General features: G+C 42.6%; 1 protein-coding gene across 11 annotated transcripts in view; it reads left to right on the forward strand.

Moving 5' to 3' along the window:
- The window catches only part of PTPRM (protein tyrosine phosphatase receptor type M), a 484559-nt gene extending 474083 nt beyond the window's left edge, over positions 1-10476 (forward strand). For all 11 annotated transcript variants that reach the window (XM_054191333.1, XM_054191334.1, XM_054191337.1 and 8 more), the window contains 4 exons: positions 135-260; positions 2072-2235; positions 4296-4431; positions 9698-10476. In XM_054191333.1, coding sequence (XP_054047308.1) covers positions 135-260; positions 2072-2235; positions 4296-4431; positions 9698-9751 — 480 coding nt within the window. In that variant the 3' untranslated portion in view covers positions 9752-10476. The remainder of the gene's footprint in view (positions 1-134; positions 261-2071; positions 2236-4295; positions 4432-9697) is intronic.
- Positions 10477-18210: the final 7734 nt, after the last annotated feature.

The following is an 18210-nucleotide window of genomic DNA, read 5'->3' on the forward strand; positions in this document are numbered from 1 at the left end:
TGTATTTTATAACAATGTTGTGTGAGAATGTCAGTAATGAATGTAGCACAAAGAAAAATCTAGAAAAGTATATTGAGGCACCATGAAATTCAAAGTGATTAACTGTGCTTTTTTGTGTTTGTTGTCTTCTATAGCTGTGTCCTCAGTACTGGCCAGAAAATGGAGTACACCGACACGGTCCTATTCAGGTGGAGTTCGTATCAGCTGATTTAGAAGAAGACATAATCAGCCGGATATTCCGAATTTATAATGCAGCCAGGGTAAGGACGTTATTTGCAAAACAATTCTGTCTCAGTAGATGAGTTGGCTCTATTCAAGTCACAAAAAAAATGAAAGTTAAACTCACATAAAACCATTCTCATTTTTCAGCTTATTTTTTTCAGAGCAACGGTGCAATACTGAGTCACACCATGATCAATGAGAAAAAAGCCTTCTTTGTGTAATTAAAGTGAAAAATATTTTAATGCCTATCTCAGCTGTGTTAAATGCAAATGAAATAAATGCAGTATTCAGATCGGTAGCCCAGAAATGCCAAAATCAGTGCTGTTTTCAACAGTTTGATATTAGCCATTTTGCATTTTTGTATCTTGTGTCACGTGAAGAGAGCTGCGCGCCAATACTAGGCATGTTTTCCAATACCAGTCCCAGGCTTTTAGTGAAGATCTTGTCCCACTAATCACACTTCGTAATATATGTAAGGACTTCAGAAGGACAAGTACGTTCTCATAGCCGGCTTTTATGCTCCTGTAAAGTTGACAGAGGACTAAAAGAGGCATGTCTTTCAAGCTGAGTGGAAATAAGATCCCACCACAGACCAGGCACCTCTCCCCATCCAGATGAGGAGAGCCTTGCAATGGACTGGTGTTGATCACTGAAGAGCCATAGCTAGCAACGAGCAGTATTCCCTACGGAAAAAAGATGGGAACTGCCCTGAGATCTGGTAGCTCTCAGGACAGTGAGAGAAAGGCCCCCAGAACACACACAAAAACATCCGAATATCCAAACAGGGAAGCTGATTGTAAGCTTCAAGATATTTCTTTTAATACTAAGAAGGCCTTGCGTTCACAGTAAATGTGGCAACATAAAAACACGATCCCCAGCAGCATTAATGTGAGCTTTAACAGGCACTGGGTCTGGCTGATGTGCTTGGGGAAGAGGGGCCGTCAGCTGAAAGAAACTGGCCAGAAAATCAGTAGATTCCAAATTTTGACATAAAGCAGACAAAACCCATGGAAGAACATACCTAATGCTGCATCCGCTTTGGTTTATTCCCTCATCTTGTTAATCTTACATGCTCTCTATTACCTTTTACTCTAGAGAAAAAATTGTAATGTCAACATTTCTGTGTGTTGCTCATTTTCAAAGTGGCACTAAAATGCCCTCACTTTGCACAGAAGTGAAAGCGGCAAATCCTAGACTACAAAAACAGTTTTCATGTGTGTTTATTATGCTCTTTTCAAAGGACTGTAATTTTCTGCCACTAACACTTGTCCTATGCTCCTTTTTTATTTTAAATCACCATAAAGCAACTGTTCAGTAACGTTTCACTAGAGGGGTTCTGACTGCTGCAGTAGCACACAATAAAATAAAATGGAGTTAGATTTTTTTATAAGACAGGAAAATCTGAGGGCTTCCTTTGGTTTTTTAAATGTTTCCTGCTTCAAACTATCTTGAGAGGTTTTGACCTTTCTTATAAAAAAAAAGGCAGAAGCACACAAATATTCTTCAAAATGCTGAAGTATATGAAAAAAGAAGGCGTATAATTGAAGTTGTGCTGCAGCTCCTTTGTTACCAAGTTCCTGCTATGATGTTAATCAATTATTTGCTTGATCCTGCAGCTGTACCATTGCTCTATTCTAGTCTATTTGTATAGCACTCTGTTTAAAACCTCTTGTTGTAATAACTCTGTTGGAAATTAAGAGTCATAACTCCTCAAGGGCAGTTGAAATTACATTAGTAGTTTGTCAGCGGTGATCTGCTTGAACAACTTTCCTCACTGATGCGAATATCTAAGTTGTGTGCCAAAAAAAAATGCAGTTGTTTTTCCTGCTTATTGTCTGAACCTCTACAGCCCCAAGACGGCTACCGGATGGTGCAGCAGTTCCAGTTCCTGGGATGGCCCATGTATAGAGACACTCCAGTTTCTAAACGCTCCTTCTTGAAGCTCATCCGCCAAGTGGAGAAGTGGCAGGAAGAATATAACGGGGGAGAGGGACGCACAGTTGTACATTGCTTGTAAGTACTGGAAACAGAAGAGAGAAAATAAAGGAATACCGTTACAGAATTTGTGCCAGGTTTTAAAAGACTTGTGAGTAGGTATCTGTCCTCATCTGGAACTGAATAAATAATACAGCTGCTCATTTAAAAGCTTTGAACATAGGAGGAATTGTGTACTTTTTTGATGTAGATTCATGAGTTTCCTTCTCTGTCCCTTGGTAGACCCCTGTGAAAGGATGATGGGTACAAGTTAATTCTATTTTATATAAAGATGTTCTTTTGCAAATGGAAAAGGTGCATATTTATTCAGAGTAAATCAAAACTGTACCTTCAGAACAATGTACCTTTTGTTTCTACAGATAAGGACTGTAGAAATGAGTAGCATTGAAGGGGTGATCCCAGACGTACAGCACAGAAGTAAAAGTAGCCCGATAGACCAGTTACAATGATCCTTTAATTGCCTTACCTTTCTCTAATAATGGTATATATTTTTGTCCTCCTGTGGTCTTTGTGCTCCACTGGTGCAGACTCTCATCCCCTCTGCTGCCATCCTCCTTTTGATATGGCTTAATACTTGTACGTGCTGTTTCCCTCAGCAGTAGCTGATCTTTTGAGACGGAGTCTTCAGTGCTTGAAGTTGTATCCATCTTCCTCTCGACATCTGCTTAAAGATGCTGCTATGATGGAGAAGGGACATGCTGATGGGAAAAGCACACACTAATGCACTTTCAAAAGTTGGGACCCAATGTTAGAACGATGCAGGAAAATCTAAGGGTGTATTAATAATTCCCACTATCACTGACCTTGAACAAGTCATTGCTCTTCAGTTTCCCCATCTGTAGAATGGGGATAATAATACTTTTATCAAAGGAGCATTGTGCAGTGTGATTAATTAATGTTTTGAGATCTTTAGCTGAAAAGACCCTTTTGAAGTGTAAATTACTGTTATCTCTGAGGTGGCTGATGATATTAAATAGTTGTACAACATCACACATGCGTCACTTCCAGGCAGTAAAGAAAGAAAAAGCTCTAATATAATCCTTTTAAATGACTTTATTTTAATTAAAATTCTCAAAGAGTCCCACAATATCAGGCAATGTTTTGGCAGCAGAGAGCATTCTTTTCATACTGCCTGGATGTGACAGATGTGCGACGTTGTAGCTTCCTTTGAAAATCAACCATTTGCGAAGCTGGTTTGAAAGACCCGCTACCTAACTAGTCTGCACTCTGGTAATTATTAAGGTTTATTATTTTCGGTGAAGCGCAGCCTAAAGATTCTGATTAGAATAGCTGTAGAAATAATAGGGCTTCCAGAAAGAAAGAGATTCTCTCAAAGATTAAAAATAACCGGGGATAGAGTATTATTAAATACTGTATTTGATCATGCGTATGAACACTTGTGCCTGGCTTCTTTGTTAGCAAGTCACTTCGGGTTCTCATCCTCTGATGCTGTGGGTGGAGGGGGAAATACGTGCGCTTCTAAAAGTAGTCATCGCCAGGCAGCCGGCCCCTCTGCCTGCTGCCAGGGGCTGAGCCCATCAGCCGGGGCAAGATCGCAGCACCACCTAGTGCCATGCTAAAGGTGGAGCCACCAGAAGAGCTCCTGCAAAAGAGACTTCGGACGCTTTTGCTGTTCCTCCGAAACACCTTTGGGCACCAGGATCTGGAATAAAAGAGCTTAGAGATCCTCTTTCTCTATAGCATTTCCAGCACTGATGTTCATTGTGCATTTACAGTGCAAAGGGGTGTTGAGATGAATCTAAAAGTACCTTGTCCTTATTTTAGCATCCTCTTTGTGCTGTCTCAGGTGTTCATTGAAGGATGGTGCAAAACTCAGCCGTTCAATTCCCTCCAGGCTTTCAGCCTGCTGATTTCTGAATCATTGCTTTGAGATCATTCGGCCCATTAATTCCAATTAAAAATCGTGTTCTGCCTAGAGTTCAGCAGCCTTCAGAGGCAATAATGTTCTGTGGTTTCTCCCTGCTGGAACTCATACCTTGTGTAGCCATCCCTGGTGCTGTATGAACTTGTAACATAGAGTCAATTGTAAGTGTGCCATTTTGTCATTTTTATTGTAGGAATGGAGGTGGCCGCAGTGGGACATTTTGTGCAATCAGTATTGTTTGTGAAATGCTTCAACATCAGAGGGCTGTTGACGTATTCCATGCTGTGAAGACACTGAGGAATAATAAGCCTAACATGGTGGACCTTCTGGTATGAGCTTTTTAACTGCACCACTAAATAGAAAATGTTCCTTTTTCTCAGAAGACTCAGTAAGATTTCCAAGATTTGCAGTGGGAGTTGTTCACAAAGCAAGCAAGTCATTTTCAAAGGGGATAATGAAGTCACTTCACTTGTAAGAGTATTTTTACACTGCTTTCTTCCCAAGGAGACTTTGTCTCTGTTCATTTGAATTTTTTAAGAGTTTTAAACTTTCAGCCGAACATCCTTATTAATTTTCTTTTCTAGCAGGCTGAGCCAAGTGGAGAGCAGCCCTTGCATGGTAGAAATAATAGTTATGTAAAATGAAATGCCAGATTTTCAAATTATATATTTTATAAATAGCTTAATCGCCTAATATTTATCAAAGCCATGAATTTCAGTTTGACATCCAGAATATTGCATTTAATTATGGTTGCTCTATCTCATAGAAAGATTAAAGAAGTTCAGAAACAAGGGGCCATGTGCAATTATTTTCCTAGAGAGTGTTTTATGAGCTTTCTTTTTAAATGGAGAATTGCTGAAGTGCCAGCTGCTATGCCACAAGAGCTGCAGAACAGCTTAAACCAGCAGGTTCTTACACTCCAGCGTGTAGTTCTGTACTTGGAGATGGGTGTAGCGCGATACCCTATTCTGAAGCCTGGGCTATAAAAGACATTGTTTTACAACATCCTGCTGTAGAGGTGTCTGCTTGAGAGGCAGCTGTATTCCATTTAGCATCATAGGTGGGAGGAAGCAGCATTTGGGCAGCTTCAGGGATGCTAAACTAATATGAGCTGACTTGGGGTCATATTTCAGCATCTTTTCTACAGAGTGCCCACGGTGAGGCAAGAGGCTTCCCACCGAGCTGGTCAAGTGTCTTGTAATTTTAGGAGAGATCCCCCTCTCTCAGACGAGGTGCCAAAATCAGGGTGTGCAGAAAGCAGGAATTTCCGTTGGGAGGCTTTCAGGTCCTGTTGTAGGTGGATAGGGCCATCCGCTTTTCCACCACACATATCACTGCGCCTCATCTGTCCCACGGAAGAACGTCTCCCATCACATCCTCCATTGCAGTCGTCTCATCTATCTTACCTGTGAAATCACAGATTTCACAGCCTTGCTCTGGCCACGCTCATGGAAAAAAGCCAGATGTTACCAGCTGTGCGAAGCGAGGAGGGAGTTTAGAAGCAGCACCACAGGGCCATGAGCCAGCAATGTGGAACTATGAATCTTGTATCAGTGAGAACTATCAAGCTTTTGCAGTGGTGGGAGGGAGCAGCTTATTTGGCTCCTCTTCCTCTAGTTTATATTTTCAGGAGGAGAATCATCATGCTGGGAACCATACTTTTTTATTTCCTAGATATTAAGAAAAATGTCCTACTTCTTCATTCAGAGAGTATAGTTTGGATAGAGACTTGGCAGGCCTGCTGTTCTCCGTTCTCCCAGAGTTTAAGTCCACAGAACACACTGATCTCTTATTCATTTATTTTATAGAAATAAAAAGAAAATTACCAGTGTGAAGATGTACAGTCGAAGAAAATGCTCTCTATAAATTCCCATTTGTGACAGTTCTCCAGGTATAGATTTGTCAGGCAGCTGTCTCCATTTTTCAGCAGAGATTTTTTTTTTTTAATCAAAAACTAAATGTACTATTTTAGAATATAAAAATAGCTTTTAGCAAATTGAGGATGGTATTGAGAATGTCTGGACAGCACTGAGAGGCCTTGTAAGGCCTTTTCATTAGGAGATGTCAAAGCAGTTGTGAAGGAGATCAGTATTGTTTTCCTTACTGTACAGACAGAGGAACGAAGGCAGGGGACAATAAGGATTTTTTCCCATTATCACGTAATTGACTGACAAAGCAAAGTTAGAACCACATCTCTTCAGTCTTGGTCTGCTGCTTTGTAGGAACAAATATTTGAATTAGCAAGGTTTCAGTTTCCGTGTAGATTGTTTCATGGTAAAAGGGAGTCAGGACAATTGAGTTCTTTTCCTGATCCTGTTACTGATTTTATCCTTCGTGATCTGTCTTTGCCTCAGTTTCCACATCTGAAAAACGAGAACAATAATATTCACCTACCTTTGTAAAATTCTGTGGTAAAAGATGAAATGCTCAGAATAATAACAGTATTTCACCAAAATAGTTTCAAGACTGCTTTATCAATACCTGGTATGCACTTTCCGACTAGATGAAGGGAAATCTTTATGGTCCATACTTAGAGATTCATCTCTTAATTTCATTGAAACCTCTGCTTTCCTGCAAGTGTAAAAATCTGAATGCTGCATCCATACAATATGGAAAATCTATGAAATTATTCAGCCGTCGTGCGAAGGTAACACATGGTATTACAAAATGTCTGTTACAGAATGCCTAAAGCATTTTGTGATAAATGTTATTGGACCTACCAGTAGATGTCCTAGAAAAAATAAATAAATATACCTCTCTGAAGCTAGCTAACATAAAGAGACTTTTAAGATTCACCATCGAGTGAATAATAAAAATGTACAGAGGACACACATGAGTGAACACAGTGGGAAATAATACGTGTCTACTCTTTAAGACAGGTATTGAGTTTACTAAAAATGACAGTTATTCTGCTGGATCAGTAAATCAGCATAAAACGAGCATGGAAAAATGGAAATGGATGAGTGGCTGATCTCATGTTTTGATCCGTTATGTAGTTATAGAATAATTTTCATTTATTTAGAAACATATATGCAATAAAAGCAGAAAAGGAATAATTTGCCTAATACCGCTTTCTTTCCTTTCTTCTTTTTTGTTCTTTTCTCATTCTGAAGAAGACACAAGCAGTTTATGGAACCCTGCAGGATCTTAAAACCTCACATACAACTCATTCATCACTTAGGTGATACGTACACCTAAGATTTGTTTTCTTTCGAAGTGACAGCTCTCAACAAAAGAACATAAAAATTGTCCATGCATGTTAATGGCTTTTTGATTGTTGTAGTATTATTTGGTCTCTTACACGTTAAGGTGGACTCTCTTCTCAGATAAAATGTGACCCAAAATCCCAAGTACAGGCCCAATGAGTTAATCCTGTAAAATGTTTGCTTCAGTGAAAAGGAGAATATATCTGAAGTGTACTTACAGTCTTCCTACTTGTGATGTTAGGAAGGTGAAGGGTGAGTGCCATTACTCAGTTAACTCTGTTGTTGTTCCTACACAATAGTACCTGATTAGTTATCTTTTATTAATTGGTTAAATTGCATAAGAGAAAGAGGCATTTTAGTGGCGGAAATAGTCATTAAACTGGCAGGTATTTCCCAACTGAATTTTTAGAAGCCAGAGCCCTTGGATTCAGGGAACCTGGACCTACTATTTCTTTTGGCTTTTTTGTTTCATTTAAATGTTTGTAGTATTGCTAAATATTGCAAGTAGCAAGAATGACAACAGAAGAGGGATATGTGTGCACACACAAAACTGTGAAGTCATCAGTGACAGCATCATTTAAAATCATAGAATCAAAGAATCGTGTTGGTTGGAAGAGGACTTCAAGATCAGCAAGTCCAACCGTCAACCTAACACTGCCACGTTACCACTAAACCATGTCCCTTAGCACCACATCTACACGTCTTTTAAATACCTCCAGAGATGGGGACTCAGCCACTTCCCTGGGCAGCCTGTTCCAATGCTTGACAACCCTTTTGGTGAAGAAAATTTTTCCTACTATCCAATCCAAATATCCCCTGGTGCAACTTGAGGCCATTGCCTCTTGTCATGTCACTGCTTACTTGGGAGAAGAGACCGACCCCCACCTGGCTACAGCCTCCTTTCAGGTAGTTGTAGAGAGCGATAAGGTCTCCCCTCAGCCTCCTTTTCTCCAGGCTAAACAACCCCAGCTCCCTCAGCCGCTCGTCATAAGGCTTGTGCTCCAGATCCCTCACCAGCTTTGTTGACCTTCTCTGCACACATGTCAGCAACTTAATATCTTTTTTGTGGTGAGGGGCCCAAAACTGAACACCGTACTCAAGGTGTGGCCTCACCAGTGCTGAGTACAGGGGGACCATCGCTTCCCTAGTCTTGCTGGCCACACTATTTCTGGTATAAGCCAGGATGCTGTTGGCCTTCTTGGCCACCTGGGCACACTGATGGCTCATATTCAGCTGGCTGTTGACCAACGCGCCCAGGGCTTTTCCCACCATATAGCTCTCCAGCCACTCTTCCCCAAGCCTGTAGCCCTGCATAGGGTTGTTGTGACCCAAGTGCAGAACCCGGCATTTGGCCTTGTTGAACCTCATACCATTGGCCTCAGCCCATCGATCCATCCTGTCCAGATCCCTCTGCAGAGCCTTCCTACTCTCAAGCAGATCAACACTCCCGCCCAACTTGGTGTCATCTGCAAACTTACTGAGGGTGCACAGGATCCCCTTGTCCAGATCATTGATAAAGGTAGTAAACAGAACTGGCCCCAGGTTATCACAGTTGCACAGTGGGTGAGGGTCAGTCAAAAGCACTGGCCTCTTTGTACTGCTGAAGATATGAAGGGGACAAAGTCATGGCCCTTCATCTCTGAAGGGTGCAGGCAGGGTTTGCATGCCACAAGAAGGGGATTTTTCCCCTTTGGGGAATCAGTCCCGTTTCTGAACAGTTGCAAATAAAATCAGCAGGTTTGCATTTGAAGTACAGGGTTGGCACCTGAAAACTTGGCCTGGGTAACAGAAGAGCTGTTAAGAGCCTAACTTACGCATCACCATTAATTGCTAAATATTAATTGAAATGAATCCAATTAATTTAGCTCAAGCCTGATCTCACAGTGCCTATTGCACTGGAAGAGGACAGTATTTCAGCGTGGTTTTGGGCTGTGGATAGCAGAGGAACTGTAGGCAGCGCTTGCCCTGAAACGTAGCAAGTGTATGAACGACTTTAAAATAAAAGTTATGACCTGGGAAGTATTAGATACTGGGTCTATTTTAGTGATAAACATTTCCAGGGAGGAATTTCAATAACTCTAATTCTGGTAAAGCGCTACACGAGCATTTTGACAGATGACAGAAGGGTTGCAAGTCAATTTGCTTGCGTGTAGTCGATTTTTCTCATACAAGTGTATTGGAGCAGCTAAATACGCGTCTAATATGAGCAGTACCTGTGTCTATTGTCTGGTTAATATAAAGGTTTTCTTATCTGAATATAAATTGGATTTGCAGACTGGTTCCCATTGACAACAACTGATAGTAAATAATTTTAACAGAAGAGAAATATTGATCCCCTTAATTAAGTTCCTTCAATAACTGACTTTGTGGTTTTGTTTTGATTTTTCAGGATCAATACAAATTCTGCTACGAAGTGGCTTTGGAATACTTGAATTCTGGCTGATTGCATAAACAGCGCAGACAAAGTTCCTCCTTTCACCACCACAAACAAAGCAAGTCGCTTCATGATATCTGTGTAAATGAGACGAAGACTCCTCAGTGTTATGCTTATACTGCTTTGTATACTTGGCTCTTTTTAAGAGCCCGAAAAGGTGTTTATAAAACCGCTTGCACTGCCCGTTTTCCACTATAATGCCGCTGCTTGACACCCATATGAACGTACACCAAACCACATGGCAGTTGTTGAACACTGTATTCATACATAGCCATTGATGTGGTGAAGCAGCATAGTCCTCTGGTAAATAAGAGAGCACAATTATATTCTTATGAAGGAATTTGTACTTTTCTGTTATATTTCGTTGCCTGTGATTCTCAGTTATTGCCACAGCCTAGTGTACATTTCTGTTCTGTGGAGAATGCTGTCTGGCATTTTGATAACATATGATTTTAGTTATATTTGTATTCTAACACGTGCATAATAAATGAATCATATGTAGCTTATCGGAACTAATGGAAAGACATGTACCAAATCATGTTAACTTTGTTGAGTTGTAATTTCTATCCACTTTGTACCATTTCAGAGAGAGAATCTCGATAGAAATACAGGTAGAAAATGCAAAATACAGGATGCTCAGATTAATATATCCAAAGCTTTTTCATTTGTTTATATTGTAAATATTTTTTGATTTCATCAAATTATTTATTCATTAAAATGAATTTTTTTGTGAAGCACAGTGAGTGACAATCATTTTTATTAAGCCCTGGAAATGCTTACTGTATGATAGTGTAAACATTTGTTTACCTTGTATGGATTCTCAGCTCAATAAATAATTACATACATGATAAAATCTCGTTTAATTTGATATCTCTTGGCATCTGAGTGCCTTCAGCTAAGCCTCTTTTCCGATTAATTCTTGTAAATACTGAGCCGCCTCCCGAGCGTGTTTATTGTGTGATCCAGTGTTGATCCAGCCAATAGCAAGGTGTGCCATGCCAATAGATAAAGTGGTGAATTGTATGTTTAAAGATGCACGTGCACAAAGGCAGAACCCGAAAATCGCCCTGCTGCGCGAAGAAGAGATGGTGTCGGGCTTGCAGTGCTCAGTCTTGTCACGGCATTCCCCTGCAGCCCAGTCGCTCTGTGTCTGCTGCCGCGAAAGGGCTGAGGGTGCCTTTGTTCGTGGGAAGAATGACTGCTGTGAGGGGGAAGTAATTCCCCGTGTTAAAGGTACCAGTACTGGAATTATTGGGAGGGGTTAAAAAGTGAGTAAAACTACCCTGCTAGTAGGGCCGTTACCAGTTCTGCCAGTCGACAGGTTTACACCATTAAAGCTCTTGCCTATCCTGAGAATGGCTGCACTGCACTTCCACGGTGTTTGGATGGTTCCTCTTTCTCCCAAGCACTCTTGACCAGTGTTTGACCAGGCTGGGACTTGCCTCATGTTCATGGATGTAGGAGGCGCTGCAGAGAAGCAGCAAGAAAGGGGAAAGAGCCGGCAAGGGTTTGCCGCACCATCCGCTGGAACTGCAGATCTGTCTCTCACCCAGCAACATCAAAGAGACATTGCAGATGGAGCAACTCTGCCCAGTAATGAAGCCTTCCAAATATATGTGGAAACCCAATGCAAGAAAGCAGCAAACAGCACAGCGTTCCAGTTCTTAAAAAGATCCTTTTAATGTGCTAGCCATCTGGGATGGGGACAGTAGCTATTTAAATGTATTAAACTGTTTTGAGAGCCTCTAAATCCAAGAGATCCAGCTTGCGTGTAATGACTCACAGCTTGTCAACTTCCAGTTCAAAACCACTGCAAAATTCAGATATGAAGACAGGAGGATAGGTTTCCTCTGCAGCTGGAAAGCATCTCTTTTAAAATTGTTTTAAAATGTAGCTGGCAGGTACCAGCCGTTGCTATAAATTGCACAGAGGTACTGAAGAACTTAGGGAAAACAACCCCAGCCTTGAGAAGAATGATGGTCCTTGGATAAACCCTGTAGCACTTCAGCCTGTAGTAGAAAACACTCTGATTCACTTGGAAACCCTATTGTTAGGAAACAAAATCCAAACCTCTAACATCAGTTCCTCACAAGAGGACAGAGCAGGTATCCCAGCCAAGCATGTGTAGTAATCGTGGGACACTAAATACCTGGTTTCCACCACCTGTTTATTGAGACATGCACATATGTGTCTGATGTTTTGTGATAGTTCGAAGAAGTGTGATGGCTAAGCGTGTGAAGGAACCCTGGGACGGAAGGTGACACAGGCAATGTGATCCCAAATGTGAATGAGATTTATTGAAATGCAGCAAGAATCATGGCAATCTCTCCCAAGGAGAGAGGCTGCCAGCATCTGCCAGACATTGTTTCAGCTGCTGTACTCTTGCAGACGTACTTTGCACATGTAGGTCTTGGAGGATGAAGCAGGGGGGAAGATAAGAGGAGGAGAGGGTTCTGCAGTGTTTCTTATTGTTTTACTGTTGATATGACTTTTTTTTTTTTGTTCTTCTGACATAGATATAGTCAAACCTGTGTTACTGAGTCTGTGTGATGTTGACCCGAAAGGCAGTCTGTGAACTACAATGTCTTAAAACTGGAGCCAGTTAAAGAAAGCACAGCAAGCTGCTTTGTGTCCTCACTCTCATACTTCAGGTATCAACCAATACAAATGATAGAGAAATCCAGGCTTAGTTAAAACAATATTTTGGCAAGAAGAAAAAACAGAGGAGAACTTCAAGGAGACAGGAATAGAGAAAACATAAGGAATCAGAAAGCAGCAGAAAGAGGAGATGAACGTGGAGGGCAGGTATTTAAGAAGCAGCGCGGAGCTTGGGAAAGTTGCCTGGAGGGTAGCATTTTAGAGGAGGCAACGGAAAGAAAACAGCAGTGACAGCCATTTTAAGTCTTCACAAACCAGCCTCCCTTTGCAGAAGTTACATGATTACAAGCCCAGTACAGCTGCAGGATTTACGGAGACATCGGTCCTAGTTTGGGAGGAACAGAGAAATGGATGTTTTCTTCAATCCCCAGTATATAAGAGGTACATAAATGAATAGGGAGACACTGTAAATGGTTAGCTATATGTATCACCCAATTCATCACCTGTCCGCGACTTGAGGTAGATGATTTTTGCTAAGCTCTTCTGAAAGAGCAGCAACGGGGATGGGGAGAGAGGTGATCACATGCAGGTATCTGTATCTTTTTAACAGCAATGCTCCCGACAGCTTTCTGGGCTTCTTTATCAGCAAAATGAGTCTATCACTAGCAGGGTAGCTTCACAGTGTACTAACCCAAAGCTTAAGGACTACATAAAGCAAGATTAAAAAAATAAAGCATGGAAAATGCAACTGGTGTTAAAATACAAAACCTTCCCACCCAGCTGTACGCTGTGTGGCTCAAAAGGGTCTCTGTGCACCAAGACCTGATTTGAAGGTGCTATGCAGCATGAAGACCACCTTCATTTTGGATTTCTCCTTCAGCTGGTTAGGACTCATCTTTAATATATCCGAAATGATTGGTTCTCATTTCACTGTGTGCGGGTGTTCCCCCAGGTGTGACTGCTTCCTGTATATGCCCGTGCTCAGTCAACACTGGCCCTTTATAACGTGTGGCAAGGAGGCAAATAGATTTTTTTCTTCCCCGAGATGTAGCAATGCAGATGAGTTGACACTTCCAGCAGCAGCTATTCCAGGCAGCTTCCTTTGGGGAGGCCTGGAGAGGCTGTCATTGTCGCAGCAAACCTAAAGCCCCTTGGCATTAGCCACTCCAAAACACTCACAGCAGGATCAGCCGCTGGGTCTCCTTTCCCTTGTGGTTGTTTTGTGTTTTCCCCCTGCAAATCAAGGATGACTGAAGGAAAGTAAGTGATTTCAAAGTTTACTTGAGGTTTTACAGCCTCGTTAGTTTTCTGATTCAAAGGTAATTCGGTTGCTCTGCCTCCCAGAGTAACTTCTCCAAGCAGTTGTGCATCTGCCTTCAGAAGCAGCGAGGTATGTAGGCAGACCACTGTAACAGAATGATTCGCCACATCATTTTATATTTATTGTTGGTTTTACACTTATTTTATCAACTTGGAGCCTCGGACTACAAAATCTCATGCAGCCCGTATCTGATGACAGACACTTGGCTTTATTAAAAGAAAAATTAAATTAGGAGTAGAAGAAAAATGTACAGCTTAGTTCTGCTGTTTGGTGCTTGTTAAGGAAGCCAAAGACCAGTGTAATTTTGGGGGCAGGGTACCAGTAAAACCCAACAGACCATGTGAAAATAAAGCCATTTCTATTGGAGCCCGTTTGTTTGTTTGTTTTTCATAGCCTAGACCTTGTCTATACAGTGAAACTATAAGCTGATGGGTCCGTTTGTATTGCCTCAGCCATTCACAGGCTCTGCCTGTGGGAGCTTCCCACATGATGCTGGCACGAGGTGACTTGCTCCGCTCAGCTGCTGGCGCTCACCTTCAGCGTCCTAACCCCCTTCAATGAAGGAACCTTTCCAAAGCCTTGGCAACCTTTTGCAAACTGCAATAAACAGCAACAGCAAAATGCTTTCCTCACCCCTGCTGGGTATTTCCAAGCAGACTTTGCTGTGGACGGCTGAAAAGGCAGCTCCTGTGCTGGTCATTTCCCCAGACTCACCTTGTCTCCTGCTCTAAGCCTGAAATCCAACCCCTGCCACCCCCACCTCCTCCAGTCCATCTCACCAGCTCCTCAGCCACTCTCAGGATAAGGCTGTCGCATCTCTTTGGCCCAGCCCAGCCAGGCAGAGCAGCAGAGCTGCTGGGCTACACTGCTTTCAGGTCTGTATCTCCCATCCGAGCCTCCAAGGGCTCTCTTGGAAGATGCATTGCACTCTGGTGGCATGGTCCTGCCTTTCAGCCCAGGATCACGTATAACCTGCCCCCTGAGCCTCCACCCTGCTTCCCTCCCAGCCCTGTCACCACGGCGCATGATACTCTTTCTGGGTAATACGACTTTAGATGATAGGTGGAAAGCAGATGTGAGGCTGGAAGAAGTTGGGGTCTACATGTGATTTTTTTGTTACTATTGTTGGTAGAACTTTGATGCCCAAAAGAACAGAAAAGGTGGGCTTTGACAATGAGGAGTAAGAGCAGTGCTTGCTGTAGCTTGTCTTAAGGGAACGTGTCAGAGGAGATTAATATCTCATGTTCACTGACAGTCTTTCCAAGCAGTAGTATTTTTACTCCTGTAACTCTTCTATTGATGTGTTTTCAGTAGCAGCTAGAAGACTTTTAATTGTATGTCTACAGTCGTGATATTTCTAGTAATTGGTTTTTTTATGAAGACGTGCTCAGGGGCCACAATTAAAGCATGAGTCTCATTCACGCTAGACATACATTAATAGGGTTGCCAGGCCTGACTAAATGCAATCAAAACTCCTAGTCCTACAAACATTTACATTAATATCCTCTTGTCTAGTCCCGCTTGTGCAAAAACATCAATCCGACTCTCACACACATTTTACATCTGACCTTATCATCCTTGTACATGTCATGTCATGATGCTGTTCTGGGTCTGGCTGGGATGAAGTTAATTTTCTTTGTAGCAGCCCGTATGGTGCTGTGTTTTGGATTTGTGACTAAAACCAGTGTTGGCACCACACCAACACTTTAGCTATTGCTGATCAGTGTTTGCGCAGCACCAAGGCCTCCTCTGTTTCTCACTCTGCCTCCGCCCCAGCGAGTAGGCTGGGGCTGGTCAAGAAGTTGGGAGGGAACGCAGCGGGGACAGCTGAGCTCAACTGACCAAAGAAGGGATATTCCATACCATACAACATCAGACTTGGTAACAAAATGGGGGCTGATGAGGAGGATGCAATTTCTAGGAGACTGGCTGGGCTTTGGTCTCCTTGTGGGAGGTGGTGGGTGAATGAATGCCTTTGCATTGATTCTTAGGGGGGGGAGGGGGGGATGTCCCCTCTCTTCTTCCTCTTTCCTTTGCTTATTAAACTATCTTTATCTCAGCCCACGACTTTCCATGCTTTTGCTCTTCCTCTTCTCTCCCTGTCCCACCAGGGTGAAGGGAGTGTGCAGGTGGCAACACTTAGCTGCTGGCTGGGGTCAGCCCACCACAGGTGGCATAGAAGTGTTTGTAGGACTAAGGTCGACAGCCGTCAGTGAACGTTATGCTTCAACAAAAAGTTTAAAATATGAGCTTCCTTGATATAAAATTAATAGGATTGCTTAGGTGCTTAAAGTTAAGCACATGATGTATGTTATTAAAAGCACATTTTTTTTAAAATTAACCTAAGTAGACAGATGCAGATTGACCCACTCACTGAAAGTGATAAAAACATGGAATTGAATTGTGCGTGGCAGAAAATCTGGGAGAGATACTTGGTCTTCTCTGTATCTGTACAGTATTCAGCCCATTTTAAGTGTTGTCTTTAACCAGCAGTTACTACAACAACAAAACACAACCCAAACGCCGTGCTAGTGTTTTTGCTGTGCCATGAATGAACGTTACAGGTGCAGAGCCCTGCCTGAGAGCTTCCAGACCGGCACAACTGTAGGCGCTGTACAAGGAGATGCCATTTGACCTTGATGAGTTTCTGCCCCAAAAGACTTCAGATAACTCAGAAGGCAGAGCACTATGCTGGATCACATACGTAGTACTCATATTACACATCGGGCTGGTAACTGCAGCCTCTGAAGAGACACTGGGATGTATCCAGTCCCATTATTCTCTGTATTTCTAACCTTTAGAGGTTGAGCTGAAGGCACAGAGAACTAGCCCGCTAGTGTGTCCCCCTGAAGTTCTGATTTATATGGTGTATGACAATCAGCGTATAATATCAAGCCTTTTGGGGATGAAAAGTCTTGGCAGTGAAATATAGTTACTGCCTTCCCACATGAGAAGTGGGATGAAATTTGATGTTGGTCCTTGAAGACTTCATTATCTGCTCGTCTCTGTGTTCTCCAGTCTGCGCAGCGTGGTGAGGACGCCTGTGAAAGTCTCGCCCAGCCAGGCGTAAGGAGAGTGACCTTTGTTGGCCATGTACAGGAATTTAATCAATATTACACACCACATAAAACAAAAGGTAGCTTTGCTGTTACAGGGGATCAGCACAGACTCAGCCACGCTGGTGGATTGCAGCCTTGTATTTTGGAACGATTACAGTCTCCATCTGAAAACAACAAGCTTTTGAGCAAATCCACAGAGATAGCACTGCTAAAAAACCATCTGCCAGTGGCTTGCAACTCTTGCTTCACGATATTCGGTTTGTGCGTATATTGGCTTTTTCTCGGTAGGATATGAGCAAAATACAAGCCACCTCCCAAACTAGATACTCTTCACATCCTGGTACTTCTAGCCTGCCTGTACCGATGTCTGTCGAGATGTAGCAAGAAGACAGAACATACACAAATCTGTCTCTCTTCCAAGGACACTAAATGAATGAACTGCTATCGGTCTGCCTTCTGCCTTCTTTAGGCTGCCTAGTGTGGAGCTACGCCTCAGTCTGACAGCCAAAAGGGTCGTTCTAATTGATTTGAATAAAAGCTTTTGATATATTAAACTGTACTGTCTTTCTATCAGATGACAACGCCTGCTGGTCAAATTGAGCTTCCCTCTCCTTCTGTTGGCACTTCTCCCTTCCCTCCTCCCTCCCCGCTGCCAAGGTCCCCTCCTGCCAAATCACTCTGACCCACATTCTAAACCTCTGACTGCACTTCAAGGATCAGTCCGTGGTCATCCTGCCTTGGTTTTGACAGGCGGCTTTGCCAAACGCGTGTTCTCCAGCGAAGGCTCTCATTCATGCTGACAGCGTTGCTCCCCCGTCTGCCGTCCCACCACATCTGTCAGCGGCGCAGCCTGGGGCACAGAGTCGGCTGCTGAAGGTGGGCAGAGTTTTATTAGCTTGGGTGGTATTTACCTTCGGTTTTTTTAAATAGAGCATTCTCTCCCCTCCCCAAACCTCTGCTGAGAACGCTCTCTTTCAACACATGTGCTTGTTGCATGAGGTTTCCACTTAGTTGAGACTCTTAGGAAGAATTAGACACCCTCCCCTAACTGGTACTGCTGGTACATCTGCAAATTCATTTGTTACACTTCGTCTGGACTACCGAGATATGATTTAGTCCAACCTTGCAACATAAAGCTACTAAACACTTTTTGCAACCAAGCAGTCAGAACAATATTGCAATGTAATTTTCCACAATCAGCTGTGTCAAATGTACCGAGGTGATGGTGGTTACCTTCTAGAGGTGGTCCGGCAAGAGCGGCGTCTTCCCATTACAACTGATAAATGGCTACATGATCTGGCACCAGATTATTCGAGCAGACAAATTAACTTCAAATATTAATACATTCAGCAGCCAGTCAGACAAATTGCTTGTTCTACAAGTGCCAGAGTGGTCATGGGGGGATTTTCCTTCTGCTTTCAGGAAACCTAACCTTCAGAGCAGTGCTCGGCCAGGCCAGCAAGCACATCAATCAGCTAACGAAGTTGGCT

Source organism: Rissa tridactyla, chromosome 2 (assembly GCF_028500815.1).
Source record: "Rissa tridactyla isolate bRisTri1 chromosome 2, bRisTri1.patW.cur.20221130, whole genome shotgun sequence".
NCBI lineage: Eukaryota > Metazoa > Chordata > Aves > Charadriiformes > Laridae > Rissa > Rissa tridactyla.